The following is a 22,021-nucleotide window of genomic DNA, read 5'->3' as shown; positions in this document are numbered from 1 at the left end:
GGTCACATTGCACATTGTCCTGGGAAGCAAGTAGGTTCAGTGATGGGACTCCCCAGTTTACAAATATGTCCCTGAGAACATGCTGTTGTAAAGCCCATTCATGGGAGACCACCGTCAATCTGCTCAGAGGGTCCGCTTGGCCATTCAGCGCACCTTGAATATGAACTGCCTGAGGCGATACTGTATGTGCCACACGCCAATGCCAAAGGTCCAGAGCCAGAAACAGACGGCTGCTTGAGGACATGCTGCCTTGTCGATTGACATAGGTTTTAGCCATTGTATTGCCTGTTTGTATTATCAATGAATGACCCCCAATCAGGAGCAGGAAGCCTTTAAGAGTGTTGAAAATGGCCCACAGCTCCAGATAATTGATGTGTCGAGTCCTCTCTTTGGGAGACCTATGTCCACTCAAAGCCCTTCCAGGTGTGCCCCCCAACTGAGCCCCGATGCATCTGCCGTGACCACCCATCGGGCTCGAAGGGCCTGAAAGGGAGTACCAACGATCAAGTGCCGAAACTCCGTCCACCACTCCGCCATCGCCCGTACCCATCGAAGGGGCATGCATTCTAGATGGCCCGGATCCTGAAGGAGATCTAACATGTCTAAAACCCACCTCTGAATAACATGCATTCAGAGAAGCGCTTGAGGTAGCACGTACATACTCGCTGCCATGTGACCCTGCAGGTGCTGTATGAAACAGTCTATGGGCCACCTGCTAGGAAAGTGGCTATCAGTCTCTCGAGAGTACTATGCAGCCCATCGAAAGGAAGACTTTTTCCAAGGTTGTGTTGAATATCAGTCCAAAGAACTGAATTCGACAGGCGGGTTCCAACTGAGATTTTTTGAAGTTGGTTTGGAAATCCAGCTCCTGCAGGCTATCTATCATGATCTCGAGGGTGTCCAGGACTACACACCTAGTGCTTGCCAAGATGAGCCAATCGTCTAGACATGGCAGCACCTGCAAACCTTGCTACTACAGAAACACCACCACCAGGGCCAGACATTTCATAAAGACCCTCGGTGCAGTCATGAGGCCGAACTGCAAGGCCTTGAATTGCTAGGGGATCCCCCTCGAACTGAAACCACAGGAAACCACGCATATTTTAGGTCCAGGGAGACTATCCACATGTTCTTTTCCAGGATGGTCATAATGGATGGTACCGACAGCATTCAGAACCTTTTGTAGACCAAATGTTTGTTCAGGGCCCTGAGGTCTAGTATAGGGCACTGACTGCCATGTGGCTTTGGCACAAGAAAGTACCAGGAATAGAACCCGGGGCTGTTGGGGTTGGTGACTGGCTCAATCACATCCTTTTCCAGGAGAACAGCAACCTCTTGATCCAACTCTGGGGTGAAAGGAGTCATCACAATCCTGAACACAGCCGTGTCCCACAAAACTCCAGGACACAGCCCAAATGTATAATTGTGAGGACCCACTGGTCTATAATCACTTTGTCCCAGGTCGCTGAGAATGGAGCCAGGCGAGTCCTGAAGCACCCCGAGTCATTGATTCTTCTGGGAGACATTTGGGTGCTTTTTCTGAAAGGCCGGCTTACTGGGCTGGCAACCCAACTTGTATCTTGGTTGGAATTTGTTGCCAAAGGACTGCTCCAAAGGCTACTGTTGCTGGGAAGAGGCCCTCTGTGTCTGATAAGGTGACCACCTGGCAGTTTTCTGCGGTTTGGTAGTCAGTGAAGCATACGACATAGAACGTGCTGTGCTCCTCAACTTCTGAACTTTCTGTAGCGTGTAATCAGTCTGTTCTGAAAAGAGACTAGTGCCCTCAAAGGGCAGGTCTTTGACCCTAGCACAGGCCTCATAGTTAAGTCCAGACAAGCACAGACAAGCATGTCGTCATCTGAGCGCCACTGATGTGGCCATCACCTTGGCCACATATTCCACCGAATGTCAGGCCAAATAAAGTTCCTGTTTTGCCAGCTGAATGGCCTCGCAGAAAAACGCTTTTGCCGGATCCCTCTTGTCCTGTGGGAGGAGATCCAGGAAAGGACCCACCTTCTCCCACAAGAAGTGGTTATATCGGGCATTATAAGCCTGATAATAGGCCACCGTCTAGTGGAGGGCTGAGGCCAAATACAGCCTCCTCCCAAAGGAATCGTATTTTCTGCCTTCCTTGTCACTCAGTGCAGACTGGCTGCGACCCTTGGTCCTTTGCAAGGAAGCCTCCATGACCATCGAATTTGGGGTGGGATAATTTTTCAAAAAGGCTGTATCATCCTGTAGAAGTTCCCTAAACGCCTCTTAGGCTGAGAAAGCATTGTTGGCTTCTTCCAGTGAGCTCACATGACCTTCAGCAATGCCGAATTCAGGAGCAGAGCAGCCGGTACCTTGGCCTCAGTCGATAAGGATAAACAAAGGGTCCAGTTCTCCCTTTTGCTGGTTACAGAGGCTCACTCCCAAGGCTGACGCCATTCGGGCCACATAGGCGGAGTACAGTTTGAGGTCCTCTGATAGGGAGACAGGCTTTGAGTCAGACTGTATGTCAAGCAGGGATGAGCCCAGGGAAACGATTTCAGAGTCTTGGGAGCTAGCATCGCTTCCATATTTAGGCTCAGGGGGAGCCAGAGGGTGTTGTGTCACGGGTGTTGAACTCAAAGGGGAGCCTGGTTTGCTACCTGGGTTTTCCGGTAACGACACGGAATGTTCTGCCTGCAAAATTTGGACAGGCACGATAGCCTGATGCAGCACTAAAACCAAAGGGGGCGGTTCACGATGCTCATTTGTTGTATACCACCCAGAGACGTAAATTTTGGGCGGTATAAAAATATGTAAAATAAATAAAAATAAATAAATTATGCTCCCTCAGGGAACGGGAACGCAGCGGGAACGGGAGCGGGAACGCAGCCTCCCTTCCGAGTGTGAGGGGAGGGTTCATACAAACCCGTCATTGTTACTGGTTTCCCATACATGGGACCTTCCGAGTAATGAGACCCATAACGGGATTGAGCATAGTCCAAGTAGTCAGACTGATGAGAGTTGATCTGGGTGTTCTGAGAATTGAGGCCAGAGCTTGGATGCTGATCCTAGCCTTTTGGTTTAGGATAAACTTCTTTCCTCAAGGATGGATTTTGGCTGATGGTTTTCAGTCCTCATGGCAATTCATGCTACAATTCTTTCACTGGGATTTTTCATGGATTATCTGGTTTTGCTGAGCCATAATCAAGCTCTACTGTCCTTGAAGCAGAGAATCCTGGATACTGAAAATCATCACGAGCTCTCTATGATCTCTGAATGCTCAAGGAGGAGGTTGGGTTTATGTATGCTGATAGGGGTCCCACTACTTATTTTATACCTTAGAGAACCCATGCTATCTGACGGCTTTTTTTTTAGAGCAAGCTACGATATGTTCCCATCGGCTGTGCTTGCGGGGAGAATAAAGAGAATACCTAGGGAAAATAGGCCCTTGTGTCTATGGGGAGATTCAACATGTATTGCTCCACTGCCCGTTTTACAGAGAGCTAAAATGATCCCTGATATCTCCCTGACTGGCACCTTTTCTAGGATGCTCAGAAAATGTTTGTGTTTCTTATCTTCTGGCAGATCAGTTTCCACCTGTTACATATAAGGTGGCGAAGTTTTGCTCTAATGTAATGTGGTTACATCAGCATTTAATTTCATGTGTATGTTCTCCCTGAACTTTTAGTCTTATATTCATACTTTAATAGCAATTGCTATTTAAGTTTCTGATTGGTACTGTATGTGATTGATATTTTATTACTTTCTAGCAATTGTTAACCTTTTGCAAGATTTTCTGTATTTTATCATCTGTAATTGATTTGTAAGCTGACCATGGGTCGTGAAACAAAGACCGATAGTGTACTTGGTATTTTGTATTCGCATGATCCAGAGTCCCAGCGCCACCTGCCATAAGGCTCAGCGTCCACTAAAGGTGAGCGATATTCCTGCATCCAGTATCGGTCTTGATACAATTGATCATGACGGTCCCAGGACCAATCCCCTCTGTAAGTTGAGGAGCATTCTTTTGAGTCCCAACGGGTACCACGGTTCCTAATAGGGATACCCTCTTGGTGCCTTCCAGGGGGAGATAGGCGTCTAGGCAGCTACGATGAGTCTTCTGCTGGCTTGGGTGGAGAATAAGCTTTCTCTTCCGATAAAACACACTCTGGTTCATCCATCGCCACTGAATGTTCTCTAACCGATCTAGCCTGATTGTGGGCTAAGTTGACTGACTCCACAGCCACAGGTGAGCTAGGTCTTGTCGACACCAACGACTTCTGTGCTGGATGATCCAAGGCCACTTTAGTCTTTTTGACCACAGGGGCCTCTGACGTAGGAACTTCCTCCGATTTCTTCTTCTTGGGTATAGGAGTAAGCTGTTGAGCTGCTGGCAAATGACAATAAAGCTTCTTCCTTTTTATTTTCGGCACTGACCCCGAGGTATTCGGACTTTGGTACCACAGACGCCTGATGCTGAGGGAGGACCTCCGAGCGCACCGGCTCACTCGAAGCCATCAAAGGCCGAGCAGTAGAGGATGCCGAGATCGGTACTGGGGTCAGGTTTTCGGCCTCTACAGGAGTGGATACCACATGCTCTGATTGTACCGATGAAGCCATTTTTACGGACCGCTTCAACAACAGGGCTTCCGAGAAATGGAGAGACAGATCCCACAGGGCTGCACGCAGGTGAGAAGCTCTATTTCTATTAGCCTGCTTTGTGAACTTCTGGCAGTGAAGACAGGTCTTGACAATGTGGGATTCCCCCAAGCACAAGAGACACTTGGTAGGAGCATCAGGGGGAAAGGTCTTAGATCTGCAGCAGATACATTTTTTAAAGTTCATTGTGCCCGGCATAAATGCCGAAGGCTGGCTGGCCACCATGCCCATCCCAGCTGGGATCGGAGCTCCAAGGAAGGGGAAAACCCGCAAGAAACAAAATGCCAAAGAAAAAAATGCTACTATGTGAAAGAATTAAAGAAACAAGGAAAGAAAAAAACCTAACTAACTAAAGAAGCAGGGAGGGGAAAAACAAGGGGATATCTTGATCCTACTCATTGCCAAGCTGCAGACTCCACAATGTTCACTGAAGCGCGGACGAAGAAAGACTGAGGGGATGAGGAGTGGCACAGCCGCATTAGTGTCTGGGGGCGGGGTTCCAGCCCAAAGCAAGAGAACTTAGCTTGTTAGGTTCCGACGAGGTCTCTGTGCAGGCACATAGCCCATTTGTGTAGAAGACAGAGACCAAGTCAAACAACTGCTATTAACTGAGTTTCATGGCTGAATGGGGATTTGGACTCAGGTCTCCCCAGTCTTAGTCCAACACTTTAACCACTATCTATAAGGATTAGAATGGCAACACAGAGATGAAAGTTTGGGCAGTATAGAAGTTTGTTTAATTAATTAATTAAATTAATTAATTAATTAGAAATAAAATAAAATAAAACACAAAGAGATATAAATAGTCCGATATGGGTCATTCCAGAGGGTATCCAAGAGAATCCAGATCCAAAATAGAGAAGCCTATTTCAGTCCAGAATTATCTGATACTGTTTGGGGATCTTCAGAGCCTTTTTGAAAAGGAATCAGCATTCTGACGCTCCAAAAGTTGGTGGAAATGCAAAACCAAGTTCACTTTTTTCTTTCCTAATCACAGAGGGGAGGAAGCCATCTTCTGCCGTCTATCTGCCTACCTATACATTTATTTCTTAATTTAGCCAATTATTTTACCTGCAAATTAAAAAACAGAGTGGTAGATTCTCAGATGTTACATCACTTCCCTGAGATTCTCTGGTGTTGCCTCACTTTTGTTCCACAATTCTCTGATGAGTGTACAATTTCCACATTACTTTAAGAAATTAATTCAAACACAGTCGAAGGCAGCTCCCTATGTTCCTACCACACTTAGAATAGCTTAGCACAAGGAATGTTTTAAGTTTGACAACTGATGGGTTATAGCATATAAAAATATTGCTATTGGTTACATTTGCCAGTGTAAATGGTGTTTTGATTAAGAGATCAAGGCCAATCCTGTGAAGCTATACTGTGCAAGCTAACTAGATAGGACCACTGTTGTCAATGAGTATTTAGTTAAATTAAACTCACAAGGGCTTGCTGGTCAGACATATTGAACCCATTGGCAACTTGTGAATTCTGGAAAGAAGCAGCTCTCTCAACAGGAGTATAATCTCTTTTCTTAATAAGTGTTCCAGAAGACTAGAACTCACTAGTCATCATTTTGGATACTTTAGATTTAATGTTAAGATTGGATGAAATACATATTTAGTCTCTAGGCAGTAGAAAGAATGTTGGAAACCTTTCAAAAAGTAATACATAAAGAAGGCTCTAGCCTCCAGGATATACAGCCATGCTGTGAAACTGTGATTCAATCACATACTTCCATAGGTCTGGGATCTGGAAAAGTTTTCCTCAAAATATTTGCTTTAATTAGTTTTAAACAGTTACATAACTAATTACTGTTATAAATACAATATATTATGTCAGTTCCCAATAGCACAATTAGTTTCAGTACTTGCAATACCATAGTTTTTTTTTAAACACACTAATCAAATAATAGCCAAATATACCCAGTTTTCCCTTCCAAAAGAAGTAAGAGAAGGCCTGTGCATGAGCCCAGATAGCCTGCTTTTTCTCCTCTCCGTGTAAGCTGTCAGGGGCCACTGCTGAGCATCCAGAAAATGCTAAGAAAGAGCTGGACATAAGCCGCACATACAGATTCCCATCCTCACTAACCCACCTCTTGCAGTTAGTCACTGACTTTCCTATTATTTTTTAAAAATATATTTTAGTGTTACCCCAAAGGGCTTGAGATGAATACAACAGCATAGTCCATAAGAACATATGAACAGGCCTGTTGGATCAAGCTCAAGACCCCTCTAGTCCAACATCCTGTTTCCCGTAGTGGCCCACCAGATGCCTCTGCGAAGCCCACAAGCAAGAGGTGAGGGCATACCCTCTCTCTTGCTGTTGCTCCCCTGCAACTGGTATTCAGAGGCATCTTGCTTCTAAGGCTGGAGGTGGCCTATAATCATTGGACTAGTCGCCATTGATAGGTCTGTCCTCCATGAATTTGTTTAGCCCCTTTTAAAGCCATCCAGGCTCATGGTCATCACCATATCATGTTGCAGAGAATTCCATAGATTACTTATGTGCTGTGTGAAGTACTTCCTATTAATTATTATTATTATAAAATTTATATTGCCCTTCCAAAAGGCTCAGGGCGGTTTACATTAAAACAACATTAAAATCAATTAACAAAACAGAAATTATAAAACTGCATAAAACAACAATTAAAACATCATAAAACACCAATTAAATAGCCAAAACAATTTAAAAACAAGTTTTAAAAAGCTGAGAAAGCTTGGTTGAAGAGATGTGTTTTCAGGAAGTTTTTTTTTTTTAAATACCAGAGATGTGGAGGCTCATATCTTAGAGGGAGCGCATTCCACAATCTTGGGGCAGCAGCTGAGAAGGCCCGTCTCTGTGTAGCCACCAAACGAGTTGGCAGCAACTGGAGATGGACTTCCTCAAGTGACTTCAATGAGTGGTGGGACACATAGCGAAGAAAACGTTCTCTTAAATACCCAGGGCCTAAGCCATTTAGGGCTTTGTAAGTTATAACTAGCACTTTATATTTTGCCCGGAAACATATTGGCAGCCAGTGTAGCTCCATCAACAGAGGAGTAATGTGGTCTCTCTCTGGGATGACCCAGAGACCAACCTGGCTGCCGCATTCTGATACAACTGAAGTTTCCAGACTACATACAAAGGCAGCCCCACATAGACCACATTACAGAAGTCAAGTCTGGAGGTTACCAACAAATGTACCACTGTTCTGAGGTCACTGATCTCAAGAAACGGGCACAGCTGGCGTATCAGCCAGAGTTGATAGAAAGCACCCCTGGCCACCACCTCAACCTGAGAAACCAGGGAGAGGTGTGAATCCAGAAGTACTCCCAGACTGAGAACCTGCTCCTTTTGGGGCAAGTGTGACCCCATCCAGAACTGGGAGATCAAAATAGTCTCTGGAGTTCTGACCCCGCACAATAAGTACCTCCGTCTTATCTGGATTCAGCTTCAGTTTATTCTCCCTCATCCAGCCCATTACTGCCTCTAGGCAGGTATTTAGGGAGGATATGCTATCGCCTGAAGAGGCTGACATGGAGAAGTAGATCTGGGTGTCATCAGCATACTGGTAACATCCAAATCCCCTGATGATCTCTCCCAGTGGTTTCATGTAGATGTTAAAAAGCATTGGAGAAAGTACGGAGCCTTGAGGGACACCATACTTAAGCTCAGATTTTGAAGAGCAACAATCTCCAACTGACCCCATCTGAAATCTGTCCAAGAGGTAGGAGCGGAACCACTGTAAAACAGTGCCTCCCATCCCCAACACCCTCAGACGTTCCAGGAGGATACTATGGTTGATAGTATTGAAAGCCGCTGAGAGATCCAAAAGGACCAACAGAGTCACACTTCCTCTGTCAATTCCCAACTGGAGATCATCCATCAGACTGACCAAGGCAGTCTCCACCCCATAGACAGCCCGGAAGCCAGTTTGAAATGGGTCTAGATAATCAGTTTCATCCAAGACCTCCTGGAGCTGAGAGGCCACCACCCTCTCAATTACCTTGCCCAACCATGGGAGGTTGGAAACAGGCCTATAATTGCTCAACTCTGAGGGATATAATGCAGGCTTCTTAAGAAGAGGTCTAATAATTTCCTCCTTAAGACAAGGAGGCATCCTGCCCTCCCTCAGAGAAGCATTTATGATTTCCACCGGGCCACCTACAACAGCCTCCCTACTAGATTGAACAAGCCATGTTGGACAAGGGTCAAGAGAACAAGTGGTAGGCCTCATCGCCCCAAGCAGCTTGTCCACATCCTCAGGAGTCACAAACTGAAACCAATCCAGTCGAATCGCATAAGAGGAATAGTTGGACACCTCCAGTTCAGACATTCAAATTAACTGTGGAGTCTCCATCTAAGTCGGCCCGAACCCGAGAGATTTTATCTGTGAAAAATTCTTTAAATACATCGCAGTGAGTAACTGATGATTCCAAATTCTGATTCAAGGGAGGAGGGGCAGATACTAGTCCCCTCACAACCCTGAACAACTCTGCCGGACATGAACTTGCAGAGGCAATACAGGCAGAAAAGAACCACCTCTTTGCCACATGTATTGCCTGAGCATAGATCTTTCGATGTGGTTTATGTCACAAACTGTTGGATTCGAGTCTTGTCTTTCTCCACTTGTGCTCAGTCATCTTTTTTTCTAAATTAAAATGCCTTAGATATTGTAGCCTTGTCTCATAAGGAATGTACTCTAGGCCTCACATCTTGGTTGCCCTCTTCTGCACCTTTTCCAGTTCTATATGTCCCTTTTCAAACATGGCGACCAGAATTGTACACAGTACTCGAAATGTGGCCACACCATAGATCTGTATAAACTAACTGATATTTTATTTATTTATTTAAAATATTTGTATGCTGTCCAAAATGCAAGTCTCTGGATGGTTTACAACAAAAAATATTAGCAGTTTTTATTTTCAGTTCCTGTTCTAAAGATTCCAAACATGGAATTTGCTTTTTTCACAGCTGCTGCACACAGAGCACAACACATACAGAATACTGCTGTATATGAGGAGAGCGCAATCCAAAAAGTCACACTGGAACTTCTCCCCCCTCCCTCTCCACCATCTGAGGCTTACCAACACACTTTCTCAGTGCAATCCCCTTTGTTGATTAAAAACTCAAGCTCAAAAGTAGGGATGTGCTGAAACATGAAATCGCCAGCACCTCCCTTTAAATTTGAGGGCTTACACAGCCCCTTTAAAGCTGAGGGGAGCAGTTCTGTATCTGCTTCTCTGCTGCTCACTGCCATTGCCACCACCCTGATGTTCCCCCCAGCTATTCCTGCACACCGGTGGGGCGTTTCCCAGCTGCCCCTGTGCAGCGCTAGCACACACATGGCCTCTGTGCATGTACAGCAGCTATTTGTGAGGCCACCAATGGATAGACTGGAATGTGTTTTCTGGAAGCAAGAACTTGGTGTAAGGATGGTCTTCCTGTGGACAAAATGACAGGAACCACTCTTTCAATGGCCACATCCCGTGCCGTCACAGGCTTACAACAATCCCAACTGGATGGATTCTTAGCCCCAATACTATCAGCAGACTTCAGTTTTTTGGTGGGCTTAAGCTCAGAGGCCCAAGCTTTCGGTGCTGAGAGCACTTGCTCCTTTAGCGCTGGGAGCATGAGACCCAGCTTGGGTACTGACTGTGTTTGCCATGCTTCCTGCATCAGCAGCTCTGTGCCCTCCGAGCATAGCATGCCAGAGCTGATATGATGCTGCTGGAATTTCTGGAAAGTGGGCATCGCTTTGAGGGCTGAAGTAGTGAGCAAAGCCCCCTCCCACAACACAGCACAGATCCTTGAGGCTCAGCTCCTTCGGACCTGTCTTGTAAAGGCCCAACAGATTTTACACAGGTAAATGCAGTTTGCTTGCCTTTCTCCTGAGGGGAGCTTCGCAAAACAAGTAGCGCAGTGCTACTTTTATATTTTATTATATTTGTACACCCCGCCCCAAACTTATTTGATTGGTTTACAACATAAAATTAAAATATTAAAACAATATAAAACCACAATTCTAGTTAAAAAGCTGGGGTGATTAAACACATCTTTAGAAACGTTTTAAAAGCTGTCGGACAGGGAGAATCTTATTTCAGCAGGGAGTGCATTCCAAAGTTTCAGGGCAGCAACAGAGACCAATTCCTGAGTAGCCGCCAGAAGAACTCTCTGGGTGATCTCAATGGATGATGGAGTTTGAAGTGAAGAATACATTCTCTTAAATACTCTGGGCCTAAGCTGTTTAGGGCTTTAAATGTCATATTTAAAGCCCTAAACAGCACCTTATATTTTGCCCAGAAGCATATTGGTAGCCAGTGTGGACTCTCTGAGATGACGCAGAGACCAACCTGACTGATGCATTCTATATCAATTGCAGTTTCCGGACTACATACAAAGGCAGCTGACAGAGCGCACTGCAGTAAGCTGGTCTGAAGGTTACCAGAATATGTACTACTGTTTTGAGGCCAATGATATCAAGAAACGGACACAGCTGGCATATCAGCCAAAGAACCACTGGCCTCAAACTGAGACACCAGGGAGAAGTTTAGATCCAGAAGCACTCCCAGGCTGCATGCCTGTTCCTTCTGGGGGAATGTAACCCGGTCCAGAATTGGCAGATCAAAACTGTGTCCTGCGTTCCTACCCCACACAATAAGCACCACCATCTTATTTGAATTCAGTCTCAGTCTGTGATCCCTCATCGAGCCCATAACTGCCTCCCGGCAAGTTGTGCCTCTTCCTGATGACTGACATGGAGAAATAGATGTAGGTATCATCAGCATACTGATAACACCCCACACCAAGTCTCATGATGATCTCTCCCAGCAATTTCATGTAGATGTTAAAGAGCCCTGGAGAACGCCACATAGAAGTTTGTGTTTGAAGAACTGTCTCCAAGGGACACCGGCTGGAATCTACCAGAGAAGTAGGAGCAGAATCACGGCAAAGTAGTGCCTTCCAACCCCCTCAGATGCTCCCCCCCCAAAAAAAATACTATGGTCGATAGTATCGAAAGCCTACAGGAGATCCAAAAGAACCAACAGAGTCACACTCCCTCTGTCAATTCCCCATTGGAGTGCATCCATCAGGCTGACCAAGGTTGATAGTTTCGGATTTATCTGGACCCAGCATTGCCCCTGAATCCCCAGGTGGCAGCTGTGACCAGGAGTGTTTTTGCACAATGTACGAACTGTAGTCTTTTCTGGAAAAGCCTGGTCTTGCCACAGTTGCACAGTCCACTCCTAGACTGGACAACGCTAATATGTGCTACATGAACCTGTCCTTGAACAGTGTCTCCAGACTTCAATGGGTACAAAACATGTCAATGAAGCTGTTGCAAAATGTGGCCATGGATCTGTATTACACTCATAGGAACCTAGAACTGAAGGTATTTTGGATGTCTTCTAGCCCAACTCTTTGCTCAGTGCAGGAAATGGCTACAGAATCCCTGACAGGCCACCATCCAGCCTTTATCTGAAAATCTCCAGTGCAAGAGATACCACCAGTGCATGAGGAAAATTCACCCTGATGTCTAACCTGAATCAGTTTTCTAACCCATAGAAATTAGTCCCGCCCTCAAGAACAGGTAACATTTGCCCACCACCACTAATGGCATTACAAAAATAAAAAGGAAAAAAGCTCTCTCAGAAAACCCAAATCTCAATAGCCATTACCTACAGTTACAAAAACTACCAACGTTAATGTTTCCTCTTTCAAAATCTCTTAACAGTTACAGAGTAATATTGCCTATGGGTGTGGGGGGGGGGAGATTATGAATTTAAATAGCTAAGTGGTACTCCAGTTAAATATTTCCAGTCCAGAGTGCCAGATCACTACTGCCACATATCTAAAAAGCTCAGAAGGGGCGGGGCGATGGGACTTTAAAACTGGTTCTCCTTACTTGAACAATAACTTTTATTACCCACAAAGAGCAACATACATTACTGTATTTTCTTCTTTTCTGTAGCTAGGAGATGGATTTTTTTTTTAAAAGGTACAGGTAATATTCTTCTACTTAAGGCAACTAAAATTTTTTTTTTCAAATTCAATTTTTATTAATTTTAACAACCGTAATATTATCATTCATTACAAATACACACAAAAAAGGTGGACTTCCCGCTCATATTTCTTCGTGAATCATCAACTATAAAATTTACCCTTGCTATAATAATAATTCAAAACGTAAATTCAAACCCTTACAAACATAATTAATCTAACCAACCTGCGATTTTTACTAAATTTCAAACCCTGCTGTCAAGTCCATAAAGGCAACTAAAATTTGAAACAGAGCTTAACTAGATTTTTATAAGTTACAATTATGTCAAGAAAGGAGACTTTCTTACTTAAGAGATACTGTATGCAAGTTACATGAAAATTGGAATTGTCCTTATTCATCCAAGTCCTAGACAGATGCTCACAAGGAATAGTGCAGAAACTCCCAACCTGTCCCCCACCTCCTTTTTCAAATCTCCAGGGAATAGTGTTATTCCTGAGTGAGCCCATAGGAGCTTTCCTAATAGAGGCATATTGTATCAATGTGGGTTTTGAAGTACCATGTTTAGGCTTCAGTAAGGTGACTAGGAGACTATGCCAAAGGTTTCACAGAAAAGTTGGGGTATGAGGAAAGATGTGAAGAGAGGTACCATGAGGCGATCTGGGAGAAAGTTTCACTTATAAGCTAAGGGGCAACAGGGGAGAAATAGTGCAGCCATTTGAGAAATCAGGTGTCCTCATCTGGAAATCATCTGCGAAGAGGTAATTCTAGCATGGCAAATGCTAATCCATTTCCAAACAAATTCCTACTGCTACCAGCTCACACAGGCTGTAAGTCATGGCAAATACCCGGCTGTGCAGTGATGCCTTATAGCAAAGACAGGCATAAATACAATAAGATGATATTGAACTGATCTCTGATGCCACCACTCTTTGTCGAGCTATGGTGCCCAGAGGCCCCTGTGTGGTATTCACAGACTCTAACAGGAAATGTGAACAGGGAGAGAGGAGAACAGGTGAGGGCAGCTTTGCACAGTCTGCCAGAAAGTAAGGTAGAGCGAACCGGAAATTATGCACTCCTGGTGGGCATGTTGTCCAAACCCGCCAAATTCCAGTTCCCAAGCCCTCCGCCCAACATTCAACCAACGTCCTCTACCCATTTATCTCAACATTTGAAGTTAGAGAGAGAAAGTCGGACAAATATCAGACAGAGGGCTCGTGGACTGGACTTGGATGGGTTCAGATGACATCTCCTCTGGGAGTACACACGCCCTGGGAACCTCCGATTTCTAACACTGAAGAGCCGATAACTTAATATTAAAAAGAAACTCTGAGGGTGGGGAGACATAACCATTAGTGGCAAGGTCAAGCAAGGCAGAACATGGCAAATCACTCTTTGACCTACTGCTATATATCCCATTATCCACGTGTCACATTAAACTACACATAGCTGTGAAGACAAAGCTCATTTCACAGTAGTTAAATCCATTGTTTAAGTTTAAAATGAAGTAGCCTAAATATGTAATCTTATTTAAAAACTAAGCAATAAAATTACATCAGTTTCTAATAACCTAGTTTTGAAATAATATACTAGGAAGTTAGCCATTCAGTTATGTTTCTTTTATAAAATCTGACTGAACAGTAAACATTTAGAAGTAAAACAAAGAACAGCATCTCTATCACAGACACAAGTTTATTTACTATTCTAAAGTGCTGTGTGTTCATGTCATTGAACATCTTGCAGGAAAATGCATCATAAAATCTTTTCAAGAACTTTACGCTTTCTTTAATAGAACATGCAATAAGGGCAAAGAACTAAAGCTTAGCATCATTACTCTGCTCTAAGGCTGCTCTCAAACATACATGGGCATCACAGGGAATAGCATGTAAGGATGTGCACAAACTAGTTTGTGCACTCCCGGGAGGGTGGGAGGGATTGCTTTATGGGACAGGGACGGTGCTGCCTACCTGTCAGCCCCAACTGCTTTTCCCTCACCAGCACTCTCCAAAAAAGCGGGTGCGCTGGGTTGCAGAGTTCCTGCTTGCATTGCAGCCCTGATCAGCATCACCACGCTCATAGCCGCCGCGCATGCTGACAGGCAATCGGCACCTTCCTTGTCCCTTAAAAGCAACCCCTCTGCCCATCGAACTGGTTCGAACACCAGTGGACTGAACCAGTTCGGCACCCCAGGAAGGGAGAGCTGAACTGGTTCGTGCACATCCATACTAGCATGGTCGAATAGCAAGGAGAGTCAAATGTACAAGGCCAGAAAGATGGTCTGTGCAGAGACATTAGAGTTGCATACAACTGCCAAGCTAAACTCATAACTCAGGTCTTTTCCTTTCCCTGGTATAGGACAGTCTATCTTGGAATAAAAATATTTCATACTTCAAGTTAAGATAAAAACCCAGTTCAAATGTGGTAATATCCTGTTTTATTATTCACAATAAGTTACTTTAAAGATATAGGGTAGCATCAAACACAAGCCAAACAGTTCTACTTGTGCCACAGAGGGAGGAGCAATTTTGGGTTATTCCCCCTTCCCTCGAAGACCCCTGTGCCCCTGAAAATATGTTCCTGAGAGTGTTGTGAGAAACATTTTCACGAGGCACTAGAAACAGTGGAGGAAGGGGGAACCAGCAACAAGTAGCCCTCCCTACATGACACCATTCTGCTCACTTTTACTCAATTCTACCCAGAGCCAACAATACACTTTAGACTACATAGATTACAGATTTCATAATTATTCTTTCTCCCCCCGCCCTGCCAACAAAAAAAAACTTGCTCACTCTTACAATTTAACCAAACTGGAACAGAATTTTAAGCACTGTTCTTCTCCTGCCGATAAGATACTATGTGTAGGACACAATCATAGCCAGTATGGCATCTGCTCATCTTTGATTTATTCTAACAGATAATCATTGGCCACTGTTAAAAGGACCAAAATAATCCATTAAAAGAAAGAGTGAGTTACCTCAAACACTGCAGCTCAGAACTATCTGAAAGCAACTATGGCAATTCATATCATTCAGGCTCTCCAAAATGCAAACACCAGAATAAATTAATGACACAAGGGAACAGAGTTTCTGAAGAGTTACATGTATTTGAAATAGGAAGAAAACAAACCAAGAGGCCACAAGTCAACTGGCAAAAGGGAGTAAGAAGAATGAGAAAATAATTTTAAGATGACCACGTTAACAGAACACAACTAAATTTAAAATAGTTACATTTTTAAATGACCACTTTAAAAATAGTTATAGACTGAACTAGTCAAAAGCTTCTCAAATTTAGAATACCACCATACACTTCCAAGACTTTCAGTTTCACAAATGGCTTTTGTATCAAGCTGTCACCCAAGTGTATCTAAATGTCAATGAAAACTGAGTAGATCCAAGTGATATTTGAGCAACAGAGACCTTTTCTGCCAGAAAGTGGCAGTTACATGCAGGCAAGATTCTGAATACATCCAGCTCACAACTCAATTAAACTTGCAAACAGACTGGAGAACTGAAACAACAGTTGAAAAAGACACTAGTTCAATGGTACGACTTCAAGTAATTGAGCTGGAAAAGACCTTCTCCCCAAAACCCTTGGAGGGCAGAAGCCCATAGTGGATATATATACGAAGTTAGCAAATCAGAATTTGAATGGACTCTACAGGTTACCTAATTCACCTCAAGATTTAAAATAAGATTAAGATTCAACCTACTTTTAAGGATCTATGCCTGGACATTTTATAATTTTAGCCCAGTAGTTGCAATTCCAGTCAATTTGTAAATACATATGTTTGATTTTAACTGTTGTGAGCTGCCCTGAAATTTCATGTGATTGGGAAAAGGGGATGTAAATTTTCTTAAATAAATATGGATCTAAAAGGTTTTCTTTTCATTAGTGAAAATGCTGAACAGCACTGGACTCAGCAGTGACACCTAACGAAATACTACCGTCTGCCTCTTCCTAACCTATTGTTGTTCCTTTTATTTAACATTTGAAATAACCTTTCAACCTACTGCATACCCTTGCTAGATTACTTTTTCTAGTTCACATTTCTGAAGGAGTCATGAAAGTCATGTGGAGCTATAAAAGAAGTGTCTATATACCATTTATAAACTGCATTCCCTAAATCAGACCACTTATCCCGTTAAGAAATTGGGTATTAAGAAATAACTAATTATAATTAATTTATAATAATGTATATATAAGTTATCATTTATAATATTTTCAGAATGACACTAAGAAGAGTGCTGCTCAGAAAACCAACCTACTCCCCAAATGAACAAAAAAATCATGCCAGGATATATCATTATTTAATTCAGATAGTCCAATGGCACATAAAATTATAACAGAGAAAGAGGCTGATTAACCCATCAACATAAATATGATATGTCAACAGTTATTCAAGTAAAACATTCAGAGATACAGAGCTTTCTTGACACTGATCTTCATGTTCCACCTTAATTACATGCATTGATGTGCTAAATTTTAACAGTATATTGAAAGCTAAAAGATCACTGTCTGCAGCACACATTTTTTTTAAAAGTCTACTTATTTAACCAAATTTGTACTTACTGACTGTTCATTTAAATCCTGAGGGTCTTCCATGGAGGTTTGTCACTTTTCTTTTCCTCCACAAAAAGAAGCACCTTCCCTTTAAATCACAACTGGGTATCCTAATTTTTCAAAAGAGAAGGTCAAGAAAATGTTATTTTATTTTTACAATCACAAGCATTCAACACAACCCATTTGAAATCAGCTGTTTTGAAAAGGCAATAAAATATACATGCTATATTTATTTGTATACTCCTGGGAGGGAAATCGTTTTAAATAGAGCAACTGAAACAGAATGATACTGTATTATGCTAATTGCCTCTAATAACAGAAGTCCTGTTTTGTTCTCCCCCTCTTCCTTTAATACAGTATTTAGACATGCTTACCCATCCTGTGACATTATATAGAACTCCAAATCATTATATAGCTCCAAATCATTGTCTGTTGCTGCTGGAGAAATGCAAGTAAATGGCAGAGTCAGGTATTTGTGCCTAGATGTTCATGGGAGGGGAAGTGAAATGCAACATGGAACAGCTATTGTGGGTGGCTATCCCATGTCAAATGTAGCATCCAGTTCTATCCAAATTGCAAGCATTTTTGGAAGAATAAAAGTGATCCCCTTAATAGGAACCAATATGAAAAGTATCACTCTAGGATCAATGAAAGAGAAACTCTGGCAGACACAAATGCTTAAAATACAACCATGAGTGTTTTATTACATTAACCCCAAAAAGATACTAAGCCACTGAAAGACTACAAAATAGAGCAGGGCTGCACAACTCTGACCCTCCTGCAGATGCTGGTCAACAACTCCCATCATCCCTGACTACTGGCCTGGCCACTGTGACTGGGGATGATGGGAGCATGTCAAATCATGGCTTTTTACCCAGGCTTCTATAGGATTGTCTATGCTATTGCTTCTTGTATTTTGTACTGTTTTTATGCTCATTTTAATTTTTTAAAATCAGATTTGTTTTTGTTTGTTTTTAGCTCAATGTTTTAATGTGTCTTTTTTATACTCTTGTTTTTAAATTTTATTGTGAGCCGCCTTGGGATTTTCCAATGGCAGGGTATAAATTTAACAATAAATAAATAAAATAGTCCCCAAAAAGCTGGAGCGTCAAAGTTGTGCAGCCCTGTAGTAGAGCTACATTTGATATAAGGCTTGGTCCTCATGGGTTGACTTTTTAAAATTACTTACATGAACATATACACAAAACATTACACGGGGACAGTAACATTTCCCAGATGGATCTTGGATTCCTATATGCATTGGTTCAGCTTCAAAATATTACAAAGATTACCAGTTCTCATATGCAGCTATACAAATCATTCATTTTAAAAGCTTAACTGTGCAACAACAGGGGACTATATAACACGTGTGTGGTGTATATATAAGAAATGTAACTTCACATTGCATAAGAGACAAGAGCCTTATGCAGTCATTAAGCTCATTCTCATGACCAGCTCTACCCAGGTGACCAGCTCTACCCAGGCTAGGGCAGTCCTACCCAAGTAGAGCCGGTCATGAGAAATGAGAAGAGACCATGTAGCCCAGGATTTTTGCCCGGGCTAATAGTGGCAGGGGTGTAGCAAGGTTGGAGTGGGCCCAGAGACAAGATTTTAAAATAGCGCCCTCCCTCACTAAAGCTAAGCTCATGAAGTTAAGAAATCTTAAATAAGGCTGAATAGTGGTAACAAAAAGCATAGTAAAATTTATTTATTTATACACACACACACACACACATATACACACATATCCTATGTGCCACAATAGAACATCATCCTAAATTATTTTTTTAAAGGTTTTGTAAATTGTGGACGATGGAAGTCATTTAATGGTACTAGAGAAAGACATGCTGTTCTGGAGCTCCAGGTCTTAACACTCACATCAATTTTGGAGAATGAATACAACTGGAGGAAACCAGGACGGGTGCGTGGCTAGAGGAGTCAGTTATGTGACTTGCTTCAGGGGGGGCCAAGGCAATGGGCCCCCAGACAACTGTCTCCCCTTGCCCTATTATAGTCACACCCTATAAGCACACCCTTCTACCCTACTTCCCAGTCATGTGCATGCTCAGGCTGCCTGCAGCCCAAGCATGCCCAGATCCAGGAGGCAAGAGTGCCCAGCAGCAGCAAAATCCCCCAGTGCACTGCATTCCTGGCATGGTGCACTGTGGGATGTGGAGTACTTCCTCCTCTGGCTCTCAGTTCTGCCATTCAGTGCGGTGCTGCAGAGAGCAGCAGGATTTTGAAAAACTGCCAGTCATGTGTGGGGATGATCAGCCCCCCCTGGCTCCAAGCCAGGACCCCGCTGATAGCCCTCCTGGCTCCAAGCAGATAGGTCATGTGAACAACCTTATTGTGTTGTACTTGCATTCAGATGTTCAGATGTCTATACCCTTGAACATGTTTTTGCGTGAATAATTGTACCAGCATTCATTGTAAAAGTGAGCCATTTCACTCCTCAAATGAATGGTAGGTACCTGCATTCAACAGAACAAGTGAATAAATGTACCTGTATACTGCATACTTGTTGTACAAGTGTTGAACATAATGTGTGAATAGGGCTTAGATAAAAATAAAGGAAATAAAGGAAATAAAGGAAATAAAGGAAATAAAGGAAATAAAGGAAATAAAGGAAATAAAGGAAATAAAGGAAATAAAGGAAATAAAGGAAATAAAGGAAATAAAGGAAATAAAGGAAATAAAGGAAATAAAATCATTGTACAATGTATATTACAGCATCTACTACAGACTGCCATACCAAAGAGAATGTGGGTGATGTTTTCCCCAAACAAAACACACAAGGAAACAATTAGTAGTAACAGACTACTACTACTTCAACTACCCTGATATCCATTAAGAGACAAGCTTCACTAAGCATCAGATCTCCTGTAAGTTCCAGACACACCCTGCTAACAACAGCAAGGAAACTGGCAATCCTTGACTTGCACCAAATCAGTGGGGAAGAGTTGGTCAATCAGGCTGAAGCAGTGGGAACTCTTGGTAAAAGTGATCATATAATGCTGAAATTCTTGACTTCTGGAAACCTATAGGTGAACCTAGTCAAACATGGACCTTGGATTTCAGGAAAGCTGTTTTTAATAAGCTCAGAGAAGTGCAAGCTAGAATTCCAGATAAAGGATTACTAGATAAAGGAAACGGAAAGGAACCCAAGATGAGTGAGAGTTCCTGAAGAAGGAATAATTAAAGTCACAATCACAAACAATTCGAATAAGGAAGACTTCTACAAAAGCCAATATGACCACATAAGGACAGATCACCAAGGACAAATATAGTCCTCAGAATCAGATAAATTACATTTTAATCTCAGAATCGCTCTTTAAATTATCTGAGAAATGCTGGAGAATGGTTGAAGTGCCACAAGACAAGAGACAGGATAATGTTCCAGTCTTCAAAAGGCAAAAACTGAGGATCCAGAAACTACAGACTGATCAATCTGACTTTGAAACCAAAGGGAAATATTATAAAGCAGCTGCACTCATTTAGCAGTGAATACTAGAAGCAAACATGGATTTGCCAAGAATAAACCCTGCCAGATTAATCTTCTCTCTCTCTCTCTATCAATCAGGTTGCTAGCTTAGTAGATTGTGGGAATGCGGCAGACACATTTTATCCAAACTGGGCTGAAAACACTGTTCCCTCTAAGGCATGCAATTGCTCACAAGTTTTTAGATGTCTGCTCAGTTCGAATCAGGAAGGCCCCATTCTGAATGCAGGTGTGCACACACTGCCTTGATACTGCCGCTCAGAACTAAACTCGTTCTGCACAGAGATGAAAAAAATTAGAAGGACCACTGGCTGAAAACAAACAAAGTTAAGCTGAGACAAAGGCAAAGTTCCACACAAGCAAAACATACAGATATCTGCTGTAAAAGTTGCTGGTCTAGAGCAGGACAAAAATTTAAATAATAAAAATAGCAACTTCACCATCCTAGGCATTTGTAAGGTGATGCAAGATGAATGAAATAACACAGCCAATGCTTGCATTTTTTCAAACTATGATTTAATAGTTAGAAAGATTAACAAATTTTAAAATAACTTTCTACCATATTATGAGGGAAGGGTGAAGGAAAACCTGCGTGCAATGTTGTACATCAAAGCCTATATAAAAATAACCACTGAAGGCTATTACAAGTGCATAACTATATGCACAGTGATTGCATAAGAGCAATTAAACCAGATGAAGAGAGGCCCTTCTTTTTTAAAGTCCAGTTTCCCTAATTTGTAGAAGTAAAAACATTACAGAATTCAATGATTCTAATAAGGGTAGCATTACTCCTTTAATAAATATATAAAAGGGATAATAGTAAGCTCATGCAGTTTATGAGGCAATAATCTGATTACCAAATTAACCTTCATATTTTATTCCATTGATAGAACCGGATTAAAAACAGAGGGTGGTGTACTGCTGGATCCCCATTATGAAGCAAGTGTTTTTAACTACTTTTAAAATGGTTGTTAAAAGTTTTAAACTGGCAGACAAGTTAGTGTGAAGCGAGACATCTGTTTCTGCAGATGTGGACTTAAAGCTGATGAAGTGTTTTATGTTCCAAGATAAAAATTGTACATTAAGGCTATCTTGATGAGGAGGTTTCCTAGCTTCCTGATCAACAAATGCATTTAATAATCTTTTTCTTAAAATCTTGCTGTATAACATCATCTTTTTTAACTCTAAACATCAACATATGTTGATATACAGTATCAAACTACAGTATCAAATTCTACAAGCTAACAATAGAAAAATTAAAAAAAGAAATAGTATAGAAAGGCAGTGTATACTACTTGACAAAACTTCAAGTTGTGAATGCCTTCAATTGATTTTCTGATATG

The 22,021-nt window shown here is 42.3% G+C and overlaps 1 protein-coding gene across 16 annotated transcripts in view; it reads right to left on the bottom strand.

The window, feature by feature from the left end:
* EYA4 (EYA transcriptional coactivator and phosphatase 4) overlaps positions 1-22,021 on the bottom strand; it is a 224,044-nt gene that overhangs the window by 187,374 nt on the left and 14,649 nt on the right. For 15 of the 16 annotated variants that reach the window (XM_053287739.1, XM_053287860.1, XM_053287848.1 and 12 more), the window contains exon 2: positions 17,186-17,286. In XM_053287739.1, the coding sequence (XP_053143714.1) occupies positions 17,186-17,218 (33 nt within the window). In that variant the 5' untranslated portion in view covers positions 17,219-17,286. Of the gene's footprint in view, positions 1-17,185; positions 17,287-22,021 lie in introns of those variants that run through there. The other variant, XM_053287825.1, reaches the window with a different exon arrangement.

Source organism: Hemicordylus capensis, chromosome 1 (genome assembly GCF_027244095.1).
Source record: "Hemicordylus capensis ecotype Gifberg chromosome 1, rHemCap1.1.pri, whole genome shotgun sequence".
In the NCBI taxonomy this organism is placed as follows: Eukaryota; Metazoa; Chordata; class Lepidosauria; order Squamata; family Cordylidae; genus Hemicordylus; species Hemicordylus capensis.
The sequence above is the reverse complement of the archived record's forward strand: the minus strand, read 5'-3'. Positions and strand labels throughout refer to the sequence as shown.